The sequence below is a fragment of the Pectinophora gossypiella genome, chromosome 7, assembly GCF_024362695.1.
Source record: "Pectinophora gossypiella chromosome 7, ilPecGoss1.1, whole genome shotgun sequence".
In the NCBI taxonomy this organism is placed as follows: domain Eukaryota; kingdom Metazoa; phylum Arthropoda; class Insecta; order Lepidoptera; family Gelechiidae; genus Pectinophora; species Pectinophora gossypiella.
In genome coordinates, this window is record NC_065410.1 from 10,881,149 (window position 1) to 10,907,269 (window position 26,121).

A 26,121-nucleotide genomic window follows, 5' to 3' on the forward strand; every position below is an offset into this window, starting at 1 on the left:
ATTTAAAGAACTATAATTTGAAAACTGAACATCGGATTAACGTGTTGTGTAATATTCACAAAGGTTCACAAATGAACGGACTCACCAGTAATAGAAAGGTTTTCAGGGTCGACATCCTTGGTGTTCTCATCAGCAAAGGTACAGTTTTCGCTACACGACACGTTGAATGTGAGGTATGTTGCGTTAGCATTGATGAGTGTGATCTGTAAACGGAATATTATGACTTATGACTTTCAGTCACGGTAGAATGGTAACGGAAATATCAGTCGACAATGACATCGACATGACACGAGTCGACAGCACGAATCAAAGTAGCTAACTGTCGAACTAGGTAGTTAAGTAATAAAAAGAGAACCAATGGTGGTTCCCATATTGCTGTCTCATCTCTGTATGATACGACATTGACCGCAGGTGACGTTACTGGTTTCTAATTTTTTAGTATTTCGAGCACAATTTACAACGATATTTGAAATCGTAACTATAGCCAGATATTTTGAGATTCGATAACCCAATGCAGACTATTTTGTCGTAAATCTATGACGAGATTCCACCCCATGAAGCGGAGTCATATTTTGTACGTGTTTTATAAAACGCATTACCCCATCAGGTGCAGCAGGCTTCTTTCCAGGTCTGACATCGAATATAGTTGTTATAGTCCCTTTCTCGTTGCGAGCAGTACACTTGTACTGCCCTTGGTCAGTTTCGTCACGCATCCTTAGAGTTAGCGTGGAACTCATCAAGTCCTCAGATGTGCTGATCTGTAGGTAGAAAATATTTTATTGTAAGTATTGGTTTCCTATGAAAAGACGATTACAATAATACTTTGAGAATAATTATGAACTTATTCTTATATGCCAAGCGTTTAAGATTTATTGGCAATTTCATATTGGTTTACTTCGGAATTACTAAAATGGGATTGATCAACAGTAATATTAAAACACAGGTATATTTTACCGAGTCCTCTTCGCGGATTTTCTGATCGAAACTGCCTTTTTTTCTGGACCATTCAAATTTTGGAGGTGGATTAGCCAACGCGCTGCACGTAATGTTCTTCCTGGAAATTTTATGTAAAGGCTTGCTTAATCTTTTCCAAAGTTCTATCTATAACATAGCAATATACACAACGCTTAATTACTTACGTTTCATTTAAAACTGCGAAAACTTCTTCCGTTCTATATTTGGCTCCTTCGTCTATCACGTAGATTTCCTTAGTCTCAGGGTTAAAAGGAATTGGTTTATCTGTATAATAAAGAAACCATTATTGGGCCTTTGGTCTTCGTTAGTTGGTGCTCTGCATACCCACAGGCATGCCAGCACTAATCCCTAACACACAGAAACGTCAACCACATATGACGCTGAACGATTAATAGTTTTCAGAAATCAACATTATACAGGGCGTTAGTGACATCGTAACGAAAACTTTGAGGGATGATTCAGGCTATGATTCTGAGTTGATATCAAGTGGAATTTTCCATCGCAAAAGTATGGTATGAAAAATCATTTTAAAAAACACAAAAATGTTCATGAATTTTCCGACAGGAAATTCCACTTAATATCAACTCAGAATCATGGTCTGAATCATCCTCCTCAGTATTCGTTACGGTGTCACTAACACCCATACCTATTTGTATGGCTACATGTATGTACTGGTACGGGGTGTAAGTGACATCGTAACGAATACTGAGGGGGCTGATTTACCTCATTATTCCGAGTTAATATCAAGTGGAATTTTCGATCGCAAAAGTATAGAATTGAAAATAATAATAAAAAAAATATATTAACCCAGAATCATAGTCTGAATCATTCCCCTGAGTATTCGTTACGATGTCACTAACACCCTGTATATTAGATGAGGTGGAGTGGTCGTTCAACAAATCCAGGAAAATTAAAAGGATTATGATTGGTATACTCACGGTGCACAGCCAGCTTGATAATTTTCTGTGTATAGTGCGAAAGTGCTTTTTGCGTGACTTTGCACATGTACTCAGCAGCGTCCGCGTGAGTAAGCCGTCTTACTTCCAAAGTGTAGGTATTCTCCTTTTTCTTTATTATGTACTTTGAGTCCTCTGTAAATTAGGAAAGTATGTAAGTATTTTATAATTATTGCCTTATCTGGGTTACCAAAACATCAGCAACTTTCATTTCATTTCATTTCACTGATCTTCGGCTTCCCACTTTAAGCCTCTTCAAGTATATACTGGCTTATCATATTGGATGTTTTTCATGCCTTTTATCTATGGATTGAGAGAATGAGTCATCGCAACGTCTTAATTTTTTAAACTTTATTTTCAGCACCAGTATAACAAGTTTTTTTTTTTAAGTAGATTGCCTTTTCTGTCAACATACCTGTTATGGGAACGCCTTCTTTGTACCAAGCGACTGTGGGCTGAGGGTTTCCTTTAGCCTCGCAAGTTAGCCTCACTGACTTCCCCTCGTCAGCTTGAACTTCTTCGAAGTCAGTTGCCATTACTACTTTTTCTGAAATTTTAACATGTTTTATACATAAAATTGTTTTGTTGACAGAAAGCCAATATGGAAATTTTCCAAATTTGGCACGAAATAAGATTGACTTTATTATTATCAAATTACTGTTTAAAATACATTTTAAACTCAAGATGGGTCCCTCCAGGCCTTCGCATTGTACATCGACTCATAATCTAGGTGTTTCAAAATAAGTCACATTTTATTTCGACTTATTTACGAAATGTATTAAGAATGACGTAGGTAACATCATATTGATCACGTTTATTGATGACGTCATGCAGCAGACGTTTTGTTTACATAGCATTTAAACAACCTTTATACGTCCCACTGCTGGGCACAGATGTTTCGTTCACTAAATTAAAATACTCTTTGGAGTATCGCATTTGACTCAGTTGTCATCTAGTTTATTATACCAACCTCCAACAACAATTTCGATGGTCTCGCTAAGTTCTCCAGCCTTGCAAGTCCAGTTGCCCGAGTCAGTCAGTCTGGTGCTGTGGATGATCAGCGTGGCCAAGTGGGGCTCGGAGGCACGTCTCTCCACATATAGCCTGTTGTTCTTAGACCGGCCCCCGACTATCTCTCCCGATGGTGAGATCCACTCCACTCGCTGCAATTTGAAAATATATTGTTTTAGGTATCATGTGAGGACCGGAAAAGATTACGTGAAAAGAAGGCCTATACCCAGCAGTGGGAGGCTACATGCTGAGTAGATAGAACATCCGAATGTTTCTAAGCTTTTTTTGCTTTGTCCGGCCAAGTAATTAATGCCATCTGAAGCAAACTAAAACATATGTCAAAAAATTATTAAAGAATCATCAACAGTTTCTTGTCTCTTACGAGTATGAAAATAAGGTACTTAGCAAGAAATATAAAAAAAAAATTGGTTACGGTATTATGTATCAATCGAATCAAATGATCTTTGAACTTACGTCTTTAACGTTGGTCCCAACGCAGTAAATGCCTTTTTGCTCCCCAACATTGTACATGGATGACCTCGCCTTGATTCTCAAACTCGGCTCTTCGTTAGAGTCGGCAGAGAAAGCTGAAATAGAAAGAGACAATCAATATTATAATGTGTTGAATAGACGACGGATGGACGGTGGAAAGTTTCTATGTTTCTGATATTAGGTAGCTAAATTACTCAATTGTATACCAATATTTTATGTATATTTTTATTTTTTTAAAGAACGTCTAGGGCCCTGTGCCGAGGTTTTTCTTGCAGCTTCTTTTCCCCGGCTACACAGGTTGTGAGAAGCTGCAGTAGTTTTAAGCGGATGAGACGTTCGTTATGTAAAAATTGTCGATTCAACGTGTAACTATGTTACCTACTGAATAAAGATATTTTTGAATTTGAATTTGAATATGCAATCTTGCGTAAGCGAGTTGCTTCACTGTTGGAACGAGTGCGTGGCAGCTCTAACATAATCCTGAATGCGATTACCGATAAATACGATTCGCCCTTAATGTGCCACCTGATTGGGATGGCGGGCGGATTTAAATCCGAATATGGTCCACCTTATTTTGTAAACATACTTAGTATGTAAGTTTTTGTTACTAACCCTATGGATCTTATGTTATCCGAATAAATAATTTAATTTCGAATAGGTCTTAAACATTTCTTACTCTCATAGAAATAATATATAAAATTATATTAGAACTTACGCCTTTGGATTATATACTAGCGAAGTGTAGATTGAAATATAGCAAGGCCTATATTTCAATCAGATGATTGATGAGGATCAGATCAGATCCAGATGGATACGGATTATTTCCACGAATCTCTAAACTTTGTAGTAAATTTATACCCAACCCAACTGTACCCAACTTTATTAAATAGTAATATAAGAGACTTCACGTTACGTTCACCAAAAACAATATAGATGGCGTTGTAGAGCTTTAACGTGATAATTACCTATTTTCTCATTACTCAGGTAAGTACCTACATAATTATTCCAAAATGCAATGTAATGGCAGAAGCATATATTAAAATAATTGTTGCTTGATGTTTGGATCACATTATGTATAGAATTATATTGCTACCTATAGTACCTATATTGCTTCTCTGTATTTTGATGGGTGGAAAATGTAATTGTGCCTGGGTGTAATAAAAAATACATATGTCTGTTATCCATAAAATTAGAAGGTTAAACGAAGGAAAACCCGTACAGCGAAACCTATATTATTTTTGGGGAACGTAGCTGCCCTCATTGATCTTTGTTGTTACCGATTGTGTGGATTACCATAGTCGAGTAAGGGCAGAAGGATGATGATGATATAAATTAGAAAAAAAAAAACAGGAACCATATGGAGCTCACTTGGGGTTTCAAGCGATCTTGATATACACAGGTTGCTCCTGTTATTAACACGTTCTCTGTGTAACTGAAAATTAGATATCAACCCCTCACGTGCAATGTTATTTTTCGATGGCAAGAAACGACACACTATGGCAAGAAAAAATGTGCCCCACATATGGGCCATGCACGAGTTTCAAACGCGTTGTGGGCGTTTCAAAATTGCCTCATATGTGGTTCATACACAGTGAACGTGTTAATATTGCTTGTCTCGATTAGAAACTACTTACCAATAACTCTCTCGTGCCTTGTGGAGGTTATTATAGTCCTATTGCTGTTGCCTTTGTCGTAAGTGGAAGTGGAACGTATGTACACAGATACCCAGTTAGTCAACATGTTATGCACTGTGGAGTTCAATGTAGACGAAGAGCAAATTAACCCTTTACAATGTCGAGACGCTCTACCCGAGAAACAATATAGAATCCATTGTGTTGTATCTTGACAGATCAGAGATTAACGGCCGTATGGCCCAGATGGAACACATAACTAATATTTCCCTCATGCTAGACGTATCAGATGCAAGACAGAACAGCCTAACCCATGCGTTGAATGGTCTTGTATTTGAAATAGACTATGGCAACTCTAACAATAAGCTTCTGAACTGAACGATTCTATAATGCTACATAAAGTATATCTAGGAATTATTATGTAGCTAGACATTACATATAAGGTGTTAGTGACACCGACCGTACCGAATATTGAGAAAAAATCCGCTTGATATCGCTCAGAATCATGAGCTAAATCATTCTCGATTTAGCTCTGATTCCGAGTTAATAAAAGAATTTCCCGTCGCAAAACTCATATTTTTTATGATTAATTTAAATAATGTTCAGTTGTATACTTTTGAATCATCCTCCTCAGTATTGTAGTTTCACTAACACTCTGTATAGGTTACTAGGTATATGGATGTGTACCCACAGAGCTGGGCTCGGATTGCCTCAAGCGGATGAAATTAGAAACGTGGAGATTAGTCGGACATAGCCATCGATATAGCTTTTAGGATTTGTAAGTATAAGAGGAGATAGGCCGGTTGCATCCGCTTCGCTTTGCGGTTTTCGAATGGTTTTCGGTAGAGCAAACGTGTTTAGCCAAGGTAAAGTTAGATTGTGACGTAGACTATTCTAACATGAACAAAATACTAGTTACATTTGACTCATCATCACTAGCCCATTAACGTCCCCACTGCTGGGGCACGGGCCTTCCCTATGGATGAATAGGGAGATCGGGCCTTAAACCATCACGCAGGCCCAGTGCGGATTGGTGGTTATTAACGACTGCTAATGCAGCCGGGACCAACGGCTTAACGTGCCTTCCGAAGCACGGAGGAGCTCGAGATGAAAACTTTTTTTTGTGGTCACCCATCCTATGACCGGCCTTTGCGAAAGTTGCTTAACTTCAACAATCGCAGACCGAGCGCGTTTACCGCTGCGCCACCGAGCTCCTCCACATTTGACTATTGAGTGCTATTATTGGAAATTTGGGATTGGGTTAGTATCCTATAAATTGCCTTGAACTTTCAAGCCATTCTAAGTCATGTGACATTGCCTTACGCCCAGGACTCTTCATACAAACAACCTCGTTTTACATAGACATTATCATACACGCGCAACTGAGTGTGTGAAGTCTGAGGGCTGCCAATTACAATTTATAATTAAGCCATCATTCTTCTTCTTAAGAAGAAAAGAAGAAGAATTACGAAAGAATCTTTTATAATTATCAGTTAATATTTATTTATTAACCTCACAAATTACAAACAAACAATTTTGAACAATGAAGGTTCACAAGTTTACTAAATAAATTATATAGGCTTTGCACTTCACTTAAAAATCACTCTACTAATTAATTGCATTCACATTGTTTTTGCATCAAGCACTTAGCCTAGGTTCAATTTTATTGAAAATTATTAGCTAGTTTTGATGAAAAATCACCATGTTAAATAAATGCCCACATTTATATTAGACGAAAGAACGTTGCCATCGGATTTTAAAATTAAAACATATAAAGTTAATTGCAGGTAGGTTGCTGCACCTAGCAGGTCGTGTCGTATCAGGAGGGGAAGAAGAGAGGAATGGCGATTACTTCACCGACGAGAGCGCAGCTCTTAAATAACGAGAGAGAAAGTTAATTGATAAAAAATAAAAACAACGGTCCGCGTGCAGCCTTCATGACTTCATGATTCAAGACTAAACTATGTCCGAGGGGGTGAGGTAAACCTAGCTAAGCCGCTGGTGGGGAGCGGAGAGTTACCGTTCTAAACGTAGTATTATTCCTTATTCTATCGCAATAGCCGCAAGCACTGTATTTAAGAAATAGCTGCCGTTGGTTTTATGTGTTTTTCGTAGCACGAAGGAGACTGAAACGAAAGCTAACTACTAATCCATTACCGAAATACCCATTCAATAACCGCACCTGATATTTGAGTTTCATAGTTGTTAAGTGCAAGTAATGCAATGGTATTTCAATTAATTTAATAAACTGATTAAGGTCAAGGAAGGAGGCGCCGTCATTAATAATTATGACAATCTTCTTCTTCTTCTTCTGTCGTGTGGGTTGTGAGGTGGATTACCAACCCCATCAACCCTGGTGTCAGGGTTACTATTGATCCGCCAAAGGCCCCTGATATGGCTCATATAACAACTACTAAGTTACATGTAGCAACCGATTGTCTTAAAAGAGAATTGTAGATATCTTGAAGGCAAGTAGACTAAATCAAGCCCTTGTCTTGGATAAGTCTTATATGTCTCCAAGATATCCCTCAAGATGTCTTGAAGATACAGTTTAGTAAAAGTGGGCACATACTTTAACTCTTATACAAGACAGACTTAAGACAACGTTAAGTCAGACTTAAACCCTACTTTAGACAATGTTCTTGCGTATTCTAAACTTAGAATTCTTGTAGTATCACTTAATACCAAAAATGTATACTTGAAGATATCTACAATACTTAGTTAAGACTATAGGATTGAATTGCACTGAGTCAATTGTAACTTAACGAAGTAAAACTTCAGGTCATACTAAAACGATTTTTACTTCACGCGTCTTTATTTTAGAATATAATGGCGAACATTTACATTAACACAAGAAATGAAGTCTGTAAGAAAATGGCGTCTAAAATATTTGTTAAGTTGTTTTAACAAAAGGTTATTCTGCCGTTTCACATACAGGAAATTATAAACGCATGATTGTTTCTCGTGTAAAATCGATAGAAAGTGTTAAAAAACAGAAGGGCCTTTAATATACCAGAAAAATAATAATAAAATTTGGATTGATTATTCAGCAAATAAAAAAAATGGTGACATATAGTATAGAGAAATTCATTTTGTATTAATATGTGACAGCTGAACGCAGTAATTGTTACTACAACAGAAATATATATTAATTTACTTCAGTTTTTGACGATAATATTGGCAAAAAAATATTACATGTTTTCTTCCTGTAAGTGCAAAATGGCGTTAAGTAATATTTTTCTAAATGAAGTAAGACTTTAGAAACAATTGATTTCGTAAGAATCAGTTTAGAAAAGTAAAGTCAAGTTGCACTTCATCAAGTACTAGTTAAGATAAATTTTACTTCAATTGTCTAGGAGTATACCAACTTAAGACAAAAAGTATTTAGTGAATTCCTACTTAAAACTCTTATGTCTAAAGTGATCCTCTATTTTGATTTAGTAAAGTAATGTCGTAAAATCATGTTTGTTTATTTTGTGCCAGAATCATCTATGTAACAAGTAACAATTAAAATCGAACAAGCTTTTAAAACCTATGGAAAGTATGTTTGTTTGAGAGGTAAGTTTTTCGACTCGTGGAAGATAAAAAATATTGTTATGCTGAGTTCTTACTTGGATAGGAATGTGATTTACTTAATTATTTAATATTTATCGCAATTGGAACTAACAAACATAAACTCAATTTGCTAATGAGTCTCCGCGCATACATTCTCATAGGTACCTACATGGTTCGCTGACGCAAACCCCGATACCGACCCCGCCGGCGTGGTCGACGATTTCCCTCATTCAGCGCTTATCGCTATCGACCCACTAGGGTCGATTAATTCTTTCAAATATTTTTCCTCTCAGACGACGCCCTGAGCCGAGGTTCGCGCCCAACTGGGCACCCTCAGGCCTGTTGTCTTAAACGTTGTACCGGGTGAGAGCCTTCAGCGCTCCCCATTTGTCCGGCCAAGTAGTTAATGCCATCTGCGGCAAATCTACAATAAGTCACGTCAAAAAAAAAAAAAAAAAAAAAGCTGACGCAAAGTAGGTACGATCACCGCGCTTCTAATTGCCAACGGAAACAATGTGATTATTGTAAAAATTTACGAGTATCCGTTGAATATTGTATATACGAAGAACCCTTGCAATTTGATTAACGTCGTGTGTGTGCGCGGTAGTTTCTAAGCCCACCAAAAACATTATTGTTAAAAAAGGCGGCCCAATTCCCGATGACTTTATCACTGACTGACTGACCTATAAATCAAAACTCTAACCCAGTTCCAGATGATCCTAGAGAGTTAAAATTTGGTATTTGGTAAGATAGGTAATTAGATGAATATAAAGGAAAAAATAATAAACTGGCATAAATAATTAAATTCTATTATGAACGCTTAACATAAATACCTAATTAGTGCCTGTACCTAACTATAGATGCAAGAATCAGTAAGTAATCAAAACTCATGACAGCCGGTCTTTTTGTGGTAGGTATGTGGATTAACTTAACATAACATACAATCACGCCTATATCGGGGTAGGCAGAGCACTAAGTGATCATAAAACCACTTGATGCCATATTCGACAAGTACTTTAAGGGTAGGTAAGCAAGTTGGAACATGTGTTTAGCGGTGATAGGTTGTCAGCTTTTCGCCCACGATACAACACAACTCACATCCATTTTACTGGCATATTATTTTTTTTAACTTAACGTGAATCTTAAACGAGTTTAATAGGTATTCAAATGTATTATATCTATAAAGTCGACTTTTAGTTTTGAATTTGTCCTTTTAAAAGGACCCACGCGTTACGAGGATATGTACTTACCTACAATAAGACAGACCTTAGGCTACAATATATTTATGTTATAAGAAGATATGATATGTTATACTGTTACTTATAAATAAATTTCAGGACTGACCATTGAACTTGGCACCCATTTAGATCTCACTTCTTTTGTCGTTGAAGTCAACAACCAAAGCATTGCATAATATTGAACTTGGCTCTCATTTCACATTTATGTTTTTGATTGGATTTATTTATTATTAGACTAATAGGTACCTAATTTTATATTTGAACTTAGCAGGTTTTAATATAAAACTCGATTTTTCATGGTGTAGTGTTGCCGTGCGCTTAGATTAGGTTAGACTAGCTTAGTCATTTTTGAGAAGATTTGTGCGAGACGTAGTTACCTGGGCCGCCACACGCTGGATCGGATTTGAAAAACAGGAACTTACGATTTTTTTGCCAAAATTAAATGATTGTGTTATACCAATCGATATAAAAAAATGATGGCAATAAAGAAGATATCGCATCGCTAACAAAAACAGTGGGATGTGCATTATCACAGGTTAATTTTCTGTAAGTATTTAATATTCTGCCTTCGAAAATCACCAGATCATTTTATTATTTGGACTTCATCCATCTTTCTGCTTGCTTCTATTTCGATTTTATCGTCCATTGAATAGACTTTTCTTATGTTTTACTTATTGTAGTCAAAAACGAATAAAACAGTCTTGTATAGGAGCAACAAATAATAAAAGTTGCCTTAAGTATATCTAGGCAATCAATTTTTACTTTACAAGACTAAACTGATACTTCACTAAATCAATTTAGTGTTAAGTGAGCCTTCAAATAATCTGAGTAAAGTAAAAGAATACTTGTAGACTTAACAGTAGGCTGAGATAAGACTAAATAGTTTTGTGAATACTTAACTTGGTTTTGTGTATTCTAAATTATCTAAAGTAGGATTTGTTGAAAACTATATAGAATTAAAGAAGGAAATGAATTTATGAAGTCCTAATAAGTCCTATTTGATTTGGATAAATCTCACTTTAGCTAAAGTTTAGACATATATGACTTAATCACAATTCTTGATTGCTACTTGGGTTACTAAGTAGTAACCGGGACCAACGGCTTCACGTTCCTTCCGAAGCACGGATCATCTTACCTTCGGACAATCAGGTGATCAGCCTGTAATATCCTAACCAAACTAGGGATCACAAAATGATTTTAGTGATATGTTTCCTCCGGGATTCGAACTCGGGACCTCCGGATTGTGAGCCTAACCCTCAATCACTGCACCACGGAGGCCGTTAATGCGGTCTTTTATTGAATGGATATTTCGGTAAATCCACTACCGAAATACCCATTTAATAAATGACCGCACCTGATATTTGAGTTCCATAGTTGTTAAAGTGCAAGTAATGCAATGAATGGCATTGCAATTAATTTAATAAACTGATTGGGGTCAAGGAAGGAGGCGCCGTCATTAATAATTATGGCAATAATTAATCATTTTGACGCGAGCCGTAACAGATGTCGTGCCGTCAGAGGTCAGAAATACGTAATTGTACATATCTGTCCGTCTGTACTGTCCAAGTTTGACGAAGCGTGTACTTGATGCATATGAGAAGGGTTATAGTTCTAAACAAAGAGATTTATTAGGTATTGTACGGTCCAATTACACCGCACATGTTTAAGGTGTCAGCAATATCAATTAGTTCACGTGTTACCATCCAATCGTGCACTCTTGTATCAAGTTTAAAATGAAATAAATAAGGTCTTCAAATCAACATCGATTTATCATTTATCAAGAAGTCAAGAACTATCAAATTAGCAGTATGCGTCATAGCAAGAGATCGTACAGGTATAGTAACATTATTGATTCTCAAATATGTTGTAAAGGATTCAATAGTTACTGCCAATGATCTTCTTCTATCGTGTGGGTTGTTAGGTGGATGACCAACCTCATCAACCCTGGTGTCAGGGTAATTATTGAGTCGCCAAAGGCCCTTGACCTGACTCAAGTAACGACTACGTACTTACATAACGTGCCTGTGAAGCACGGATCATCTTACTTCTGTACAATCAGGTGATCAGCCTGCAATATCCTAATCAAACTAGGTATCACAAAGTGATTTGTCCCCACCGAAATGCGAACCTGGGACCTCCGTGGTACAATGGTTGAGCGTTATTGAGAGGATCCGGACTGCCAATGATGTATAATTATGTTACTATTGGTTGCTTGGACTCTTTTCATTGCACATTCATCAGGGAATAGTTTATTTTATATAAAACCAAGATTCTATTATTAGCTGAAAGCAGACCATAATTCTTTCACTAAGGACGCACTGTCAGAACTTTTAAACCAATTTATTTTAAATAAACAAATCAAATTTATCTGTGTTGTAATAGTGATTATAATTTTATTATAAATCTGAAAATTCTGATAGCGCATGTAGTTTAAATTCATTTTCAGCATCAAGCAGCAGTTTGGTGAGAAAACAAATTTATTAAATTTTGAAATATTTTACGTAGCTATAATTAGAAAATAAATTTATTAAATTTCGAAACATTTTACGTATAGCTATAATTAATATGAGGGCGTTTTATTGTATTTGCAAGTCTTTAACTTAATGACTTCGGAAAACATGTGCGTAATCCGAAATTGACTTAAGCACTCGATTAACCCGACGCCTCTAATTGCAAACGGAGACTTCCAAAGGAATTAGGAGTAATTTATAAGATGTTTGTTAATTAACTGAATAATTCCAAGTCAACTTAACTGTCAAGTTTAATGTTTGCACAAAAAGTTATAAGTACTGTGGTCAAAGTTGCGGTGAGTTGTAGTCGAACTTTAACTTTAATACTGAGTGGCGTCCATTAGCAACCAAGTTTTGTTTCCGTGAAGTATTTAGTTAACCAGCACGTGTAGCACGGTACGTGCATGTCGCGCGCAGCGCTATAAATGAGACATAGAAATTGGTTTAATTGTCGCGTGGTCTATACAACACCTGCATTAACCTGCAGAGTCTTCAAAGTCGTTATTTAGACAGAAACCCGTTAGGGATCATGACTTCATTTTCCACTTGTGCCATAACTCCATAAACAAAATCGGTATTTATCTGTTATTTGCCAAACTTAAATTTTCTTTGACCATTAGTGTATTATTGTCGTATATTTCGCGACAAGGGAGGTTAAAATGGCCACATCGAAGCAAATCATCTAAGAAAGCAATATTGCAATTTGACATTTGAGCATATAATCAAATCAAATCAATCAATAAAAATAGCTAATATACGTATAATTAATGTATGCATATTAGCTATAGAGTCGCGTATTATGCTCGGTTGCCGCACAGGTTGTATAACAGTCGCCGTTTGGCACCAGTCAGTATTTTGGATGCGTGACAAACAAACCCATCCTATTAGTTAATTTATCAAGTAGCGCGGGGTGGTTGTCATGCTACCACCACACGTAGTATTCTTTTTATCGTGTCGGTTGTGAGGTGGAATACCAGCCTCATAAACCCTGGTGTCAGGGTTATCATTGAGCCGCCAAAGGCCCTTGACATGGCTCATGTAACGATTACTCATTTAGATCAGTAAATAGTAACCAGGACCAAGAGCTTAACGTGTCTTCCGAAGCACGGATCATTTTACTTTCGGATAATCAGGTACCATATGTATTATTATTCCTTACTCTATGTTACCACTACAACAACCCGTAGTAGCCGCCAACCGCCTCTCTAGTGCTCGTGAACAAGGCTACGTCTAACTCTGACCGTTGTGGCGGCAAATCCAATTTTCGTCGGTCACTGTTAAAGACTTATGAGGTTAAAGATAAACTGCATTTTAAATTAAGTTAAAGATTCAAGTCCGTTCTGCTTTTCTGCTGGACTTGAGAAACATAGAATGCACATTCATCTTAGGACCCTATCTCACTAGGATGGCGCCACAACGTCACGGTTGTGCTACTAAAAAAATAAATATTATGCAGTGCAAAGGGGATAGGGGGGGTTAAGGGAGTAACCTAGTTGCGCAACTAATTTGTTCCCTGAATCCTTTAAAAAATCCCCTACGTGGCGCGTCCTACTGAATAAGGCGTTTTCGCATTAAATCCGATTCTTATCCAACGTAACATAAGCTCGGTTCCATATACCAATAGGGTAAAGTCCAACTAGTCAAATCAGTTACTTTTTACTAAACGTCAAAACACGAAATTACTATGTTTGTAAGAAAAAGCATATTTGTGACGTCATAGAAAAACGTGACAAAATATCGTACTTTATTAAAATTCATAAATAAGTTAAATAGAAAAAGGAAATCGTTTGTTGCCACCTTTAGATCAATCTTTATTTAGAAATCAGAATTTCATAATTTACCTTTGACCTAGGAAACGACCTCTATGAAATAATTAAGTAGTTGTGATATTGTCAAAAAAAAGGTCCACGTGAAACATTCTTACATGCCAGTGTCACCTTATACTAAAATGCGATATCTGATAACCCCGTGAGGCAAGTCCCTTATCGGCCTTTGGTTTGGTTGATGGATCGGAAATATTCCTGAAATGTTGGTTCGCCCGAACAATATCCTTAATTGAAATTATCCATCACTTGTTATTAGCTGATTAATAATTTCTTCTGTGGTAATTTTTATTATTCAAGCATCATAGAAGGGTAGCTACAAGGAAAGAATAAGTATATTTGATTTGATTTGAAAGAGAGGAAGGGAAAGATCAAGAAGAGCTACCATACCCTCACACATAGAAAAACACATATACATATACACACAATCACATACGAACAAGCACAGAAACATTATAATCAAGGTTAATGGGTTAGGGTTTTCAGACATAGGTTGGTAGTTTTGTTATTGGCTTTTAGACATGTTATCATTAATTTTAATTGATACCTTTTTTCTTTTTGTTTTATTATTTTTATTTTTGCTTTGCATGTCAATCTACTTAGTGTTAACAGCTAGGGTAATAGCGAGACACCCCCAACTCAAGCATTAACCTTGCTTCGTGATATTGCTTCAAAACTTTATGCTGTTGAAAACAAGAAATAAACACTTAATTTTTATATATTATTTATAGCTGTGTACGTCAGAATGGCGCGTGTACCTCAAAAGATAGTGATCCTATCCACGTGAAAGCAATGTTCTAGCAATGTGAGGAATGTGCGTACAATTCCAAGCAATGTGTTTTTATTAGAGTTACTTCAAAAAGTTAGTGAGCCGCCAACTTGATATCAAAATGGCGGGCGTATAGTCCATATGAGCAAACTATTGACTGTCTAAGTATAAAAACATTAGTGTAGCAATGTTCCGGTAATGTGCTCTTACTAAAAAAAAACAATCAGATGCGGCAAAAGGTTTAAAAGAAATTTCAAAATGAAAATTCTTAATTTGAACGCCTCCTACTTTATATTAGCAATCACTACGAAATGTGTAAAGTAATATTTAAACTAGGAGAATGGGTTTCTAGCTTACATGGAACAGATTAAAGAGAAAGTGACTGTTGTGTCTTATAAAGACAACTTACTTTTTCGGACAATCAGGTGATTCAAGCCTGAAAAGTTCTTACCAAACAAAGGACAGTCTCACAAAGTGATTTCGACAATGTCCCCATCGGGAATCGAACCCGGACCTCCAGATCGTGAGCCTAACGCTCTTACCACTAGACCACGGAGGCTGTTGACATTTATGTAACTGGCTGTAAAACTATTAGCACATCGGAAGCTGTATCGCCGAGGGAAAGACGTTGCCAGAAAACCGAAAACATGAACTTAACTAAGTACATGGCAAATGGCGGCCTTATCGGCTTTTGTGATTATATTGGCGGTCTATAATATATAGTGCTTATGACGTAATGACATTGTGCCACAGCTAAAAGAAAGGTTTCCTTTTTCTTTATCTTTAGTTCACAGACTCATTTTTCCCAGCTGCTTTTTTTTACAGTCAGTCTAGAACGTCTTTCCAACTTTAAAAATAAAAAAAACTGGGTCGTTCAAACCTTTCCAGGCTAGGTTGCCGAAAAACAACATAAATGGTGCTGTTTAGATTTAATGTGATAATTACCTATTTTGTCATTACTCGAGGTATAATTATAATAATACAAAAATATATTGTAATGGCAGAGGCATAAATGATAAAAAATAATGATTGTTGCTTGATATTTGGATCATACGTATATGTATAGAATTATGTTGCTACATACAGGGTGTTAGTGACATCGTAACAAAAACTTTGAGGGATGATTCAGGCCATGATTCTGAATTGATATCAAGTGGAATTTTCCGTCGCAAAAGTATGGAACGGAAAATAATTTAAATAAGCTCTAAAATTTTCATGACTTCTCCGACAGGAAATTCCACTTGATATCGACTCAGAATCATGGTCTGAATCATCCCCTTCAGTATTCGTTACAGTGTCACTAACACCCATACCTACTTGTATGGCTACTGTATGTACTTGTATGGGGTGTAAGTGACATCGTAACGAATACTGAGAGGGATGATTCAGCTGATTATTCTGAGTTAATATCAAGTGAAATTTTCCATCGCAAAAGTATAGAATTGAAAATAATTTAAAAAAACTAAAAAAATAACATGAATTTTGCGACGGAAAATTCCACTTGATATTAACTCAGAATCATGGTCTGAATCATCCCTCTGAGTATTCGTTACGATGTCACTAACACCCTGTATATTTCTTCTCTTTATTTTGATCAGAATAATAATGGATGGAAGATGTGTTGCGCCTGGGTGTAATAACAAGGGTCATCATTTATACCCAAAAACAAAGATAAAAGATGAATATGTCTGTTATCCATGAAATTAGAAGGTTAAACGAAGATAAAACTGTACAGCGCCATCTACAGTTTTTTTGGGGAATGTAGCGTAGAAAGTCAATCATTACAAACTTCGAATTCCCATGATGCATCATGTCATATTATCATCTCGGGCAAACGTCATAAAACCGAGCCCGATCGACCGAGCGCTATCAACCTTTGTTATTTATTCAGTTGATAAGACTTTAAAAAGTCCTGAAAGCTGGTTCTAATTACTAATGAAAGACAAAGAAATGGATTAGGTTTAGGTTATTAGGATTAGGTATTCTTAATGAAAATTTTCCTTAAGTTTTTTACTGTAATTAAATGTATAAACATTGCCTGGTTAGCCGCGTTGGCATAGGGATTACCTTAAAAATGCGTGGCAAGCAAGCGGAGTTGCTTTGTTTTGTATTCATCTGCTGTAAAATTAGGCTCTGCGAAGAATGTTAAACGCCCGGGATGTGCCGAAATTTGTTGAACCTCGTTTCGGTGCTAGCAAACAAATGACTGTGGTTCCACCTAACGAAATTGAGAATACCCCGCCCTGCGCCACGGAACGAGGATTTTACATTATATCTCTCGAAACTTAATTTTGAAACAAAAGGCTTATGGGTTACCCGAGGTGAACATAGTTGAACCTATCTCAAATCCAATTATAATTTATAATAAACATTCTAGCTACAGTATTATGTTGGGATAATATACATTGTTATAGATAGCATTATTATCTACAACCATAATTGGGTCACAATCAATTGGGAGCACCCCTGTCTTCATTATTTTGTTTGAAAATCATCATAGACTATTAAAAAAATAGATTTAAAAATATATTTAAATTATTTCATTCTAACTGAATCATCACTACCTATTAAGTACCTATTATGTTAGAAATCGATTATAGGTGAGATAAGAGAAAATTGTTAATCTTTGTTTTCTTATAAGTAGTTTCTTTTTTAAATTTATTTATTCAATAAAAAAAAAAACAAATCCATCATTACAAAAAATAAGACGCCCTTCTAAACAAAAAGAAAATCCGTCCAGGTAATGCGAAGAGCTAGAGGTAAGTACCTAAGAATATATACCTAAGTACTACCTACTTGGGTAATTTAAAGCTCAAAACGCCAAGTAAATGAAGTAGAATTAAAATTCTTAGAGAAGCAGACATTTTCTATAAAAACCACGTCCTGATGCTCCAAAACCGAAGCGATATCCTCTTTTGAATTGATTTCAACCCTGAAAATTGATTTTCAGTCGTCTGATATCGCTTGGGATTTGCAACTGCCTTTTCAAACGTTATATTACTTTCTTCATAGAACTAAATGTACCGGTTTGATATGAAAACTTGTAAGCGTCTTTCATATGTGTGGAGATGTCAATATAGATATGTGCCGTCATGATATTTGCCCGTCTGATCTCGGTACGGAATACTAATTCCGTTTTCCCGGTTATCCCGGAAAAAACGAATATTACACGTAAGGGTGATAATGCATATGTGCCCCGTAGCCAATAGTTATTTATGGACCTTTTGGGAAGGCATGCCTTGTAGGAGGCCTACATAAACTGCATAATATCAGTTTCTTGAAAAATAATAAATTAACTGGTTGCACTTAAGACCTGGTTACATGTCTTTTCTGTAATATGCCAAAAACACCTACAAGAACATTTTTATAATTATGTCAACTAATGGTTCATAATTTCACCACTGTCTACAAATTATTCGCTGTGCTCAGTGACTACACTTTTGCTCTTTGATTGTATCTACCTAAACTATATATTAGTGTTTTCAAGGAAGGTAATATACCTATAATACTACGTACGTAAATAAGTTTTTTTTACGTGACTTATTGTAGATTTGCCGCAGATGGCATTAACTACTAGGCCGGACAAATGGGGAGCGCTGAAGGCTCTCACATGGTACAACATTTAAAACAACAGGCCTGAGGGTGCCCAGTTGGGCGCGAGGCTCGGCTCAGGACGTCATCTGAGAGGAAAAATATTTGAATTAATCGACCCTAGTGTCGATAGCGATAAGCGCTGATTGAGGGAAATGGTCGAACACGCCGGCGGGGTCGGTATCGGGGTCCTGTTTGGTGTCGCGAGCTGATTGGCTGCCTCTATGGCTAGAGTAATCGGGTCGTTGGGATCGTATATTACGTCCTTCGACGTAAATAGGTGTACGACACTTATTTTAACAACAAAAAGTGTATGTGTATATGTGTGTGTTTGTGTGCGTGTGTGGTTTTTGATCTTACATGGGTGTCACGTGCTTGCTAAAAGGAAAATATTTTAAGAAAACCTACACATAAACGCCGGGTCGTAACATGGATTTCGAGTACATCATTTTCCTAGTAACAGTAACTCTAAACCGCGGTTTTCCCTTCGCAGGTTGTAAGGTCAGACAAGCAGTCGTTTCTGTAAAAAACCGGACCTGTCAAATCTTCAGGTTAGGTCAGCGGACCCTGTGAAAAATGGGATAATGTGAGGGAGATGAGTAAATCTAAACCGCTTAGTAAACTTATATAGGGATAGAATATTACTTTATTTCGGCTATAACTATCTTATTACTTTTTAACCTTTGGCTACCTACCGGGTGTTGGTGATAATGTAACGAAGACTTTAAAGGATGAGTCACACTACGATTCGAGGGATGATATCGACTCGGAATCATGGTCTGAATCATCCCTTTAAATTATGGGGTAACTCGGGATGTCTATGGGAGAAATCAGACAATTGTGTTGATTTAGGACCTTAGCGGGAAGCTGACTAAACATTCCTCTAGAGATCTTGTAAATTGGTAATTGAAATTCCTCGTTTCGAGGTTCCATGTTAGCCGAAGAATTTATTACTTAAGATTTGAATACTTACATTTTTTTATGCGAACGTACGAAGAAATATCGGTGTAATATTTTGATTAAATGTTTTAGATGACGTTAAAATTAACTTTGTGCGAGCGAGATACAGTTCTTGCGCTCTCCCCCTTACTCCTTAGCGGCTTACGGCACTAAAGTAAGATCCAGAGACGTAAATATTGCTCGGCGCCCGATATGAATTGATGCGCAGGAATGTTGCGTAGGTAATACATCAAACATATTTACGAAAATGAGATATACTGATGTGTGTTTTTCTAAGTGGGAACTAATTAAATAATAATATTGTTATTTGAAAATTCCTGACCACTTTGTGGTAGGTAATCGACTTATCATATGACCACGGATGTATTTTAAACATGACTATTCGGAAGAATTTCGGAGATACATTTTCTTATTTCATACTTTCTGCGCCATTTTTCCGTAGTCGGCTTTTATTTTTTAAACACATTTTTTAATCTACGTCGATTTGTACAATAAGTCAGTAAAATGTAGGCCTTAATGACAATTTAATCGAAACATATTAAAATATGTAAATAAAGCTAAGTACTTAGAAAGTATTATAATTATAGTCATTGGTATAATCAAAACAAACAAAACAAGTTAAGTAACATTGGTTCTTCATTAAAGTTGTTTGTACGTATTTTCAATATTTACCCTTACTTAGGGTTTGCTGACGTAATTCTCCGCTCAAGGTGCAAAGTAATACCCGTCAAGATGATTTATTAAGAGGATCTTATTGGGCTCAGACGGCAAACGAATATCGCGAAAAGGAGGATTATTAAACAGTTACACGGGTTAACGGATTGATGGATGCACAAATATATTACGTAGGTATTTTGTTTATGTATATCATCATCATCAGCCCATTTACGTCCCCACTGCTGGGGCACGGGCCTTCCCTATGGATGGATAGGGAGATCGGGCCTTAAACCATCACGCGGGCCCAGTGCGGATTGATGGTTATTAACGACTGCTAATGCAGCCGGAACCAACGGCTTAACGTGCCTTCCGAAGCACGGAGGAGCTCGAGATGAAAACTTTTTTTTTTGTGGTCACCCATCCTGTGACCGGCCTTTGCGAAAGTTGCTTTACTTCAACAATCGCAGGCCGAGCGCGTTAACCGCTGCGCCACCGAGCTCCTCAATGTTTATGTATATATCCTTCGCCAACTATGGCATGAGCAGGAAGATTAATCGTATCCATATTAGCAATTGTAACCAAAACGAGCCGTAAGGTCGTCTTCCGATTATTAGTTCGAATGCCGGTGGAGACAAACGATAAAAACCACTTTGTGATTCCTAGGTTGCTTAGGCCATTACAGGCTGATCACCGATTGTCTGCCTCTGTGGTCCATTGGTTTAGCATCGAGCTCACGATCCGGAAGTCCCGGGTTCGAATCGCGGTGGGGACATATCACAAAAATCACTTTTTTTGTGATCCCTAGTTTGGCTAAGAAATTACAGGCTGATCACCTGATTGTCCGAAAGTAAGATGATTCTTATATACCCGGTCGAGTCGGTGGTCCCGGTTACTACTTACTGATGTAAGTGAGTAATCGTCACATGAGCCATGTCAGGGACCTTTGGCGGCTCAATAATAACCCTAACACCAGGGGTATTGAGGTAATTCACCTCACAACCCACACGATAGAAGAGAAGACCGATTGTCCGAAAGTAAGGCGATCCCTGCTTCGGAAAGTTACGTTAAGCCGTTGGTCCCAGTTACTACTTACTGATATAAGTACGTAGTCATTACTTTGAGCCATATCAGAGGCCTGAGGCGGCTCAGTGATAGCCCTGACACCAGTGTTGCTGAGGTTGGTTATTCGCCTCACAACCCACACGATAGAAGAAGTTTTTAGCCCCAGTACTTATGGCAACTGGCTTTGTTAATATCGAAGAGTAATGAGAGTTGAAATCATCATGACTGTATGAATCATCATGACTGTAATGACACATACAGTCATGATGATTTTCCTGTTGAAACTGTAGTTAAAAGTCCATAAACAACAACAAGTTTAAACAGTTGGCAATCAACGATGCTTACCTACAGTTCACCTTTCTATTTCTTTAGTCCTCAAAAAGCACGATAAAGCACGGGTATTTAGTTCATAACGGATGTACTTTTGACTACGATTTTACCGTTAAATAAAAAAGCGCCTTAAATATAAATTCAATATAATATTCAATTTGTTTTCTTTGAAAGCGTGTGGATAAAAAAGAAAGATTATTAAAATTCGCCATCTGCACCTGAGTCAACAAAAAAATAATCTGATTTTATATATAAAAGTAGGACATTTGATTAACGAGGAAGAAAATTGCGAAATTAGACATGCGTCCAGGACGGGAACCTACTTACTAGTGATGGGACACTTTACAAGTAACGTTATAAGTAATTTTTTCATATCATCTGTATATCCATCTACCATAATCTTATAGTTAGAAGGTCAGAGTGGCAGTCTCTTCTGTAAAAGAACGGACCTGTCGAATCTTCAGGTTAGGTATAGGGACCGCGTGAAGAACGGGATAACGTTAGGTTTTTTATTAAAAAAATATTTGTCCGTGCAAGTAATTATACTTGCACGGACAAATAGGGAGCGCTGAGGGTTCTCACCCGGTACAAAATTTAAGACAACAGGCCTGAGGGTGCCCAGTTGGACGCGAACCTCGGCTCAGGGCGTCATCTAAGAGAATAATATTTGAAAAATTAATTAGATCTTCTTCTATCGTGTGGGTTGTGAGGCGAATTACCAACCTCATAAACCCTGGTGTCAGGGTTACTATTGAGCCGCCAAAGGCCCCTGACATGACTCATTTATAACGACTACGTACTTACACAGTAAGTAGTAACCGGGACCAACGGCTTAACGTGCCTTCCGAAGCACGGATCGTCTTACTTTCGGACAATCTGGTGATCAGCCAGTAATGTCCTAACCAAACTAGGGACCACAAAGTAATTTTTGTGATATGTCCCCACCGGGAATCGAACCCGGGACCTCCGGATCGTGAGCCCAACGCTCAACCACTGGACCACGGAGGTCGTATTAATTAGATTAGAGATTAATATCTGAATGAGGGAAATCGTCGACCACGTCGAAAGTGTTTGTCGTCGCGAGCTGATTGGCGGCCTCTATGGCTAGAGGATAATGCTAGGGAGATGACGATGACACTCATCTTCCATAATAGTCTAAACAGTTGGATTCAAGTGGACGATATTGAACTTTAACTCTAGTCATAGAATATAGAATAATGCTGCGTATAGAACGGGAATTCTCCTGCCCGCATCAATTCGTATTGGGCGCCTACGTCACCCCCTGGTGACTTCAGTGTTAAATGGCCGTAAGCCACTAAGGAGTCTCCACCGTCGTACTAGCGTGGTAAATACATGCGTAAAATCACACCTATTTCCTGTTGGGGTAGGCAGAGACCACGGAATTCCAATTACTACATTCTTGACACACCACTTTCGATCGTTCGCGTTTCAGCGTTTTACTTTTTTCGCAGCCAGCTTAACGTACTCCATCTTTTTAACCTTGAATACTTAACTAACAATTGCATGTTACTTATCATCATCCATTTAAGAGCCACGCTCTTGTCGGTGCAGCATTTTCCATGCTACTGTTTTAAGGAAAAATAGGGCAGTGGTTTCCCTCTTGCCTTCCGCCCCGCAGTACTCTGTCTGACGCAAGTGGAATGGCGTCAAGAGTAGTCAGAGTACTGGAGTGTTACTTATTTGGTATATATATAAAAAATAAAATAAAAATAGTAGCAGAACATCCCATCCCTATTATTTAGATAACATTACGAACGTGTGATGGATGGTAAACACTGCGTACAGCTAATTGCTGTCCTTTGATGAAATCTCAGAGGCGTGAACTTAATATACTGCGCGTTTGTTTATTTACTTAGTGACGTCATTTGTATCTATCTACCAGTATAATATACCTAACGGCCTCCCTGGACCAGTGGTTGAGCATTGGGCTCACGATCCGGAGGTCCCAGGTTCGAATCCCGGTGGGGATATATCACAAAAATCACTGTGTGATCCCTAGTTTGTTTAGGACATTACAGGCTAGTCACCTGATTGTCCGAAAGTAAGACGATCCGTGCTTCAAAAGGCAAGTTGAGCCGTTGGTCCCGGTTACTACTTACTGTTCTAAGTACGTAGTCGTTACATGAATCATGTCAGGGGCCTTTGGCGGCTCAATAGTAACCCTGACGTCAGGGTTGATGAGGTTGGTAATCCACCTCACTATCCAAACGATAGAAGAAGATATACCTACATAATAAACTTATACTGGGATCCTCAATTGGGTGAAAGGAGCCACTAGTAGTTCTTGAAAGGAATGGATGCCTGAGGGGGGTGAGGTAAACCTAGCTCAGACGCTGGTGGAGAGCGGGGAGTTGCCATTTTATACATATTGTTCCTTATTCTATGATACATTGACATTCTACACGGAACTTCCACTAAAATAATATACTAACTTTAATTTTGTTTGCAAGATTTGAGTTTGTATTACTTTGGTTCGACGTCAATGATAATACTGTTCTCATGCACAAACCATCGCCATACACCATCATCTCCCTAGCATCATCCCATTTTCACAGGGTCCGCAGGTACCTAAAATGAAGATTCGATAGGTCCGGTTTTTTACAGAGGCGACTGCCTGTCTGACCTTCCAACCCGCGAAGGGAAAACCAGCCCAATACGGTCAATAACCTGTTAGGTCACATACCTCCGAAAATGCTTTTCTCGGGAATGTGGGTTTCCTCACTATGTTTTCCTTCACCGCTGAGCACGTGATAATCATTTATGATCCAAACATGAATTCGGAAACAAATTCGACAATCTCAAAGCGCTCTACCACCTGGGCTACCACGCCATCACATTACATTTTTATTACATTATTTTTTGGTCGTACAAATTGAAAACGCAGCATACCTTTGTAATCAAACCGTAAAGTCAAAATTGCATAATGAAACAAATGGTAAACAGTTCCATATTAACTCATTATGTTTGTTAAATCGAATTATTTCGTAATTGTATTTAATTTTGCTTGACTGTCATTTAATTAACACCATGTTCACCGCTTATTTATTACTTTTTTTGGTCAAGCGGAAAGTACCTACTTTTAAAATTTATACATTAATAATAAGTACCTATTTTTCCTTGTCATTTTTAAAAAGCTGTTATATATCTCACATGGTCGTTTATGTTATACAAATTGGACTCTGATTAGCAATATTTTCTATCCTTTTTACAAGAAGAGTTTTTAGTTGGGGTTATAACAAGCTAACCTTATTAAAACTGGGATTGTTAATAAAGTAAAAGTGGATGGAGGGTCGGCCCCGGTCATATAATATGACGTCGTTGCAACGGCGGGAAAGTTGTGAACGAGGTTAGCTTAGGACTGGAAAAAGTGGTGCAAAATGGAGGAGCGGAGGCCTATACCCAGCAGTGGGATGATGTGGGTTGGTTGATGATAATGATGATGATGATAAACGGAGGGTTAACTTGACGACGCAACCTATTTCATATAATAATGGCCCCGATTTCTGCAGACATCGAATTTTATTTTAAGTTATACCCGTCATTTTCTTATCAACCGATCCATAAATAAATAAATAAATAAAAAGAAAGGGACGTATGATTGTCAACTGCCTAAGGGAGGATGAGACGCCACTATATCTGCTGTGTAGCTGTGATGCTGTCATACATAGTAGAAGCCGTACACTTACATAATGGACCCCCGGGAAGTCATGGAGCTTTCTCCCAAAAAGACGCTGGATCTCTTCGACCTCATCGGTTTAGAGGAGGATTTTTAAACGTAGGGATTTAGTTAATTCTCAAATAATAATAATAATGATTGTCAACTGTTAATTTTAGAATGAAAGAATAACCCGGGCCAATAAAGTAGGCATCGCTCATATGCAATATCCTTCCAGCCGTATTCAGCCATGGCTACAAGACACCAATCTAGAAGAGCCTAAGATGCGGTCTTAGGCTTAATGTACGGTCACATTCATTGCACTTTTTTACCGACTTCAAAAAAGGAGGAAGTTCTTAATTCGACCGGTCTTTTTTTAAATAATAACATCACATAAACATACATGTATAGGCATACACGCCCCACTGCTGGGCACAGACCTTCCCTCAATCAAGCATCTCCTCATATTATTGCATTATAATTGTTTTATAATTATTAATATGGTTAACAACGACACTGCAAGTAACTTTGCATATTAAATACAAACTTTGAGGAAAGTTTGATAGTATTAAGATAGTGTAACATGATAGTACGAATCAGCTAAGTAAGGTAACTTAATAACGTAACACGGTACCCTAGTAAGTGACTTACGTTAATGTTTTGATGTAGATATAGGTGTTTCAGAAGAAAATGTTCTAAGTTCATACAATAAAGTTTACAAAGTAGTGTTGCCCGATAATCGACTGTATATCGATTAATAATCGATTATTTTCTTACGATAGTATCGATACTATTGATATTGAAAATTCTACAATTATAATCTAATAATTGTTAAATATAATCGAATATATCGATTGTAAAATAATTGTAATAGTGACGATTATA

The 26,121-nt window shown here is 37.4% G+C and overlaps 1 protein-coding gene across 1 annotated transcript in view; it reads right to left on the reverse strand.

The window, feature by feature from the left end:
• Positions 1-26,121, reverse strand: part of LOC126368430 (neural cell adhesion molecule 1-like) — a 184,246-nt gene that overhangs the window by 4,273 nt on the left and 153,852 nt on the right. The window contains exons 2-9 of the mRNA XM_050012428.1: positions 3,417-3,529; positions 2,902-3,094; positions 2,347-2,478; positions 1,914-2,066; positions 1,140-1,239; positions 955-1,054; positions 600-758; positions 86-203 (exon numbers count right to left, since the gene is read on the reverse strand). Coding sequence (XP_049868385.1) covers positions 86-203; positions 600-758; positions 955-1,054; positions 1,140-1,239; positions 1,914-2,066; positions 2,347-2,478; positions 2,902-3,094; positions 3,417-3,529 — 1,068 coding nt within the window. The remainder of the gene's footprint in view (positions 1-85; positions 204-599; positions 759-954; positions 1,055-1,139; positions 1,240-1,913; positions 2,067-2,346; positions 2,479-2,901; positions 3,095-3,416; positions 3,530-26,121) is intronic.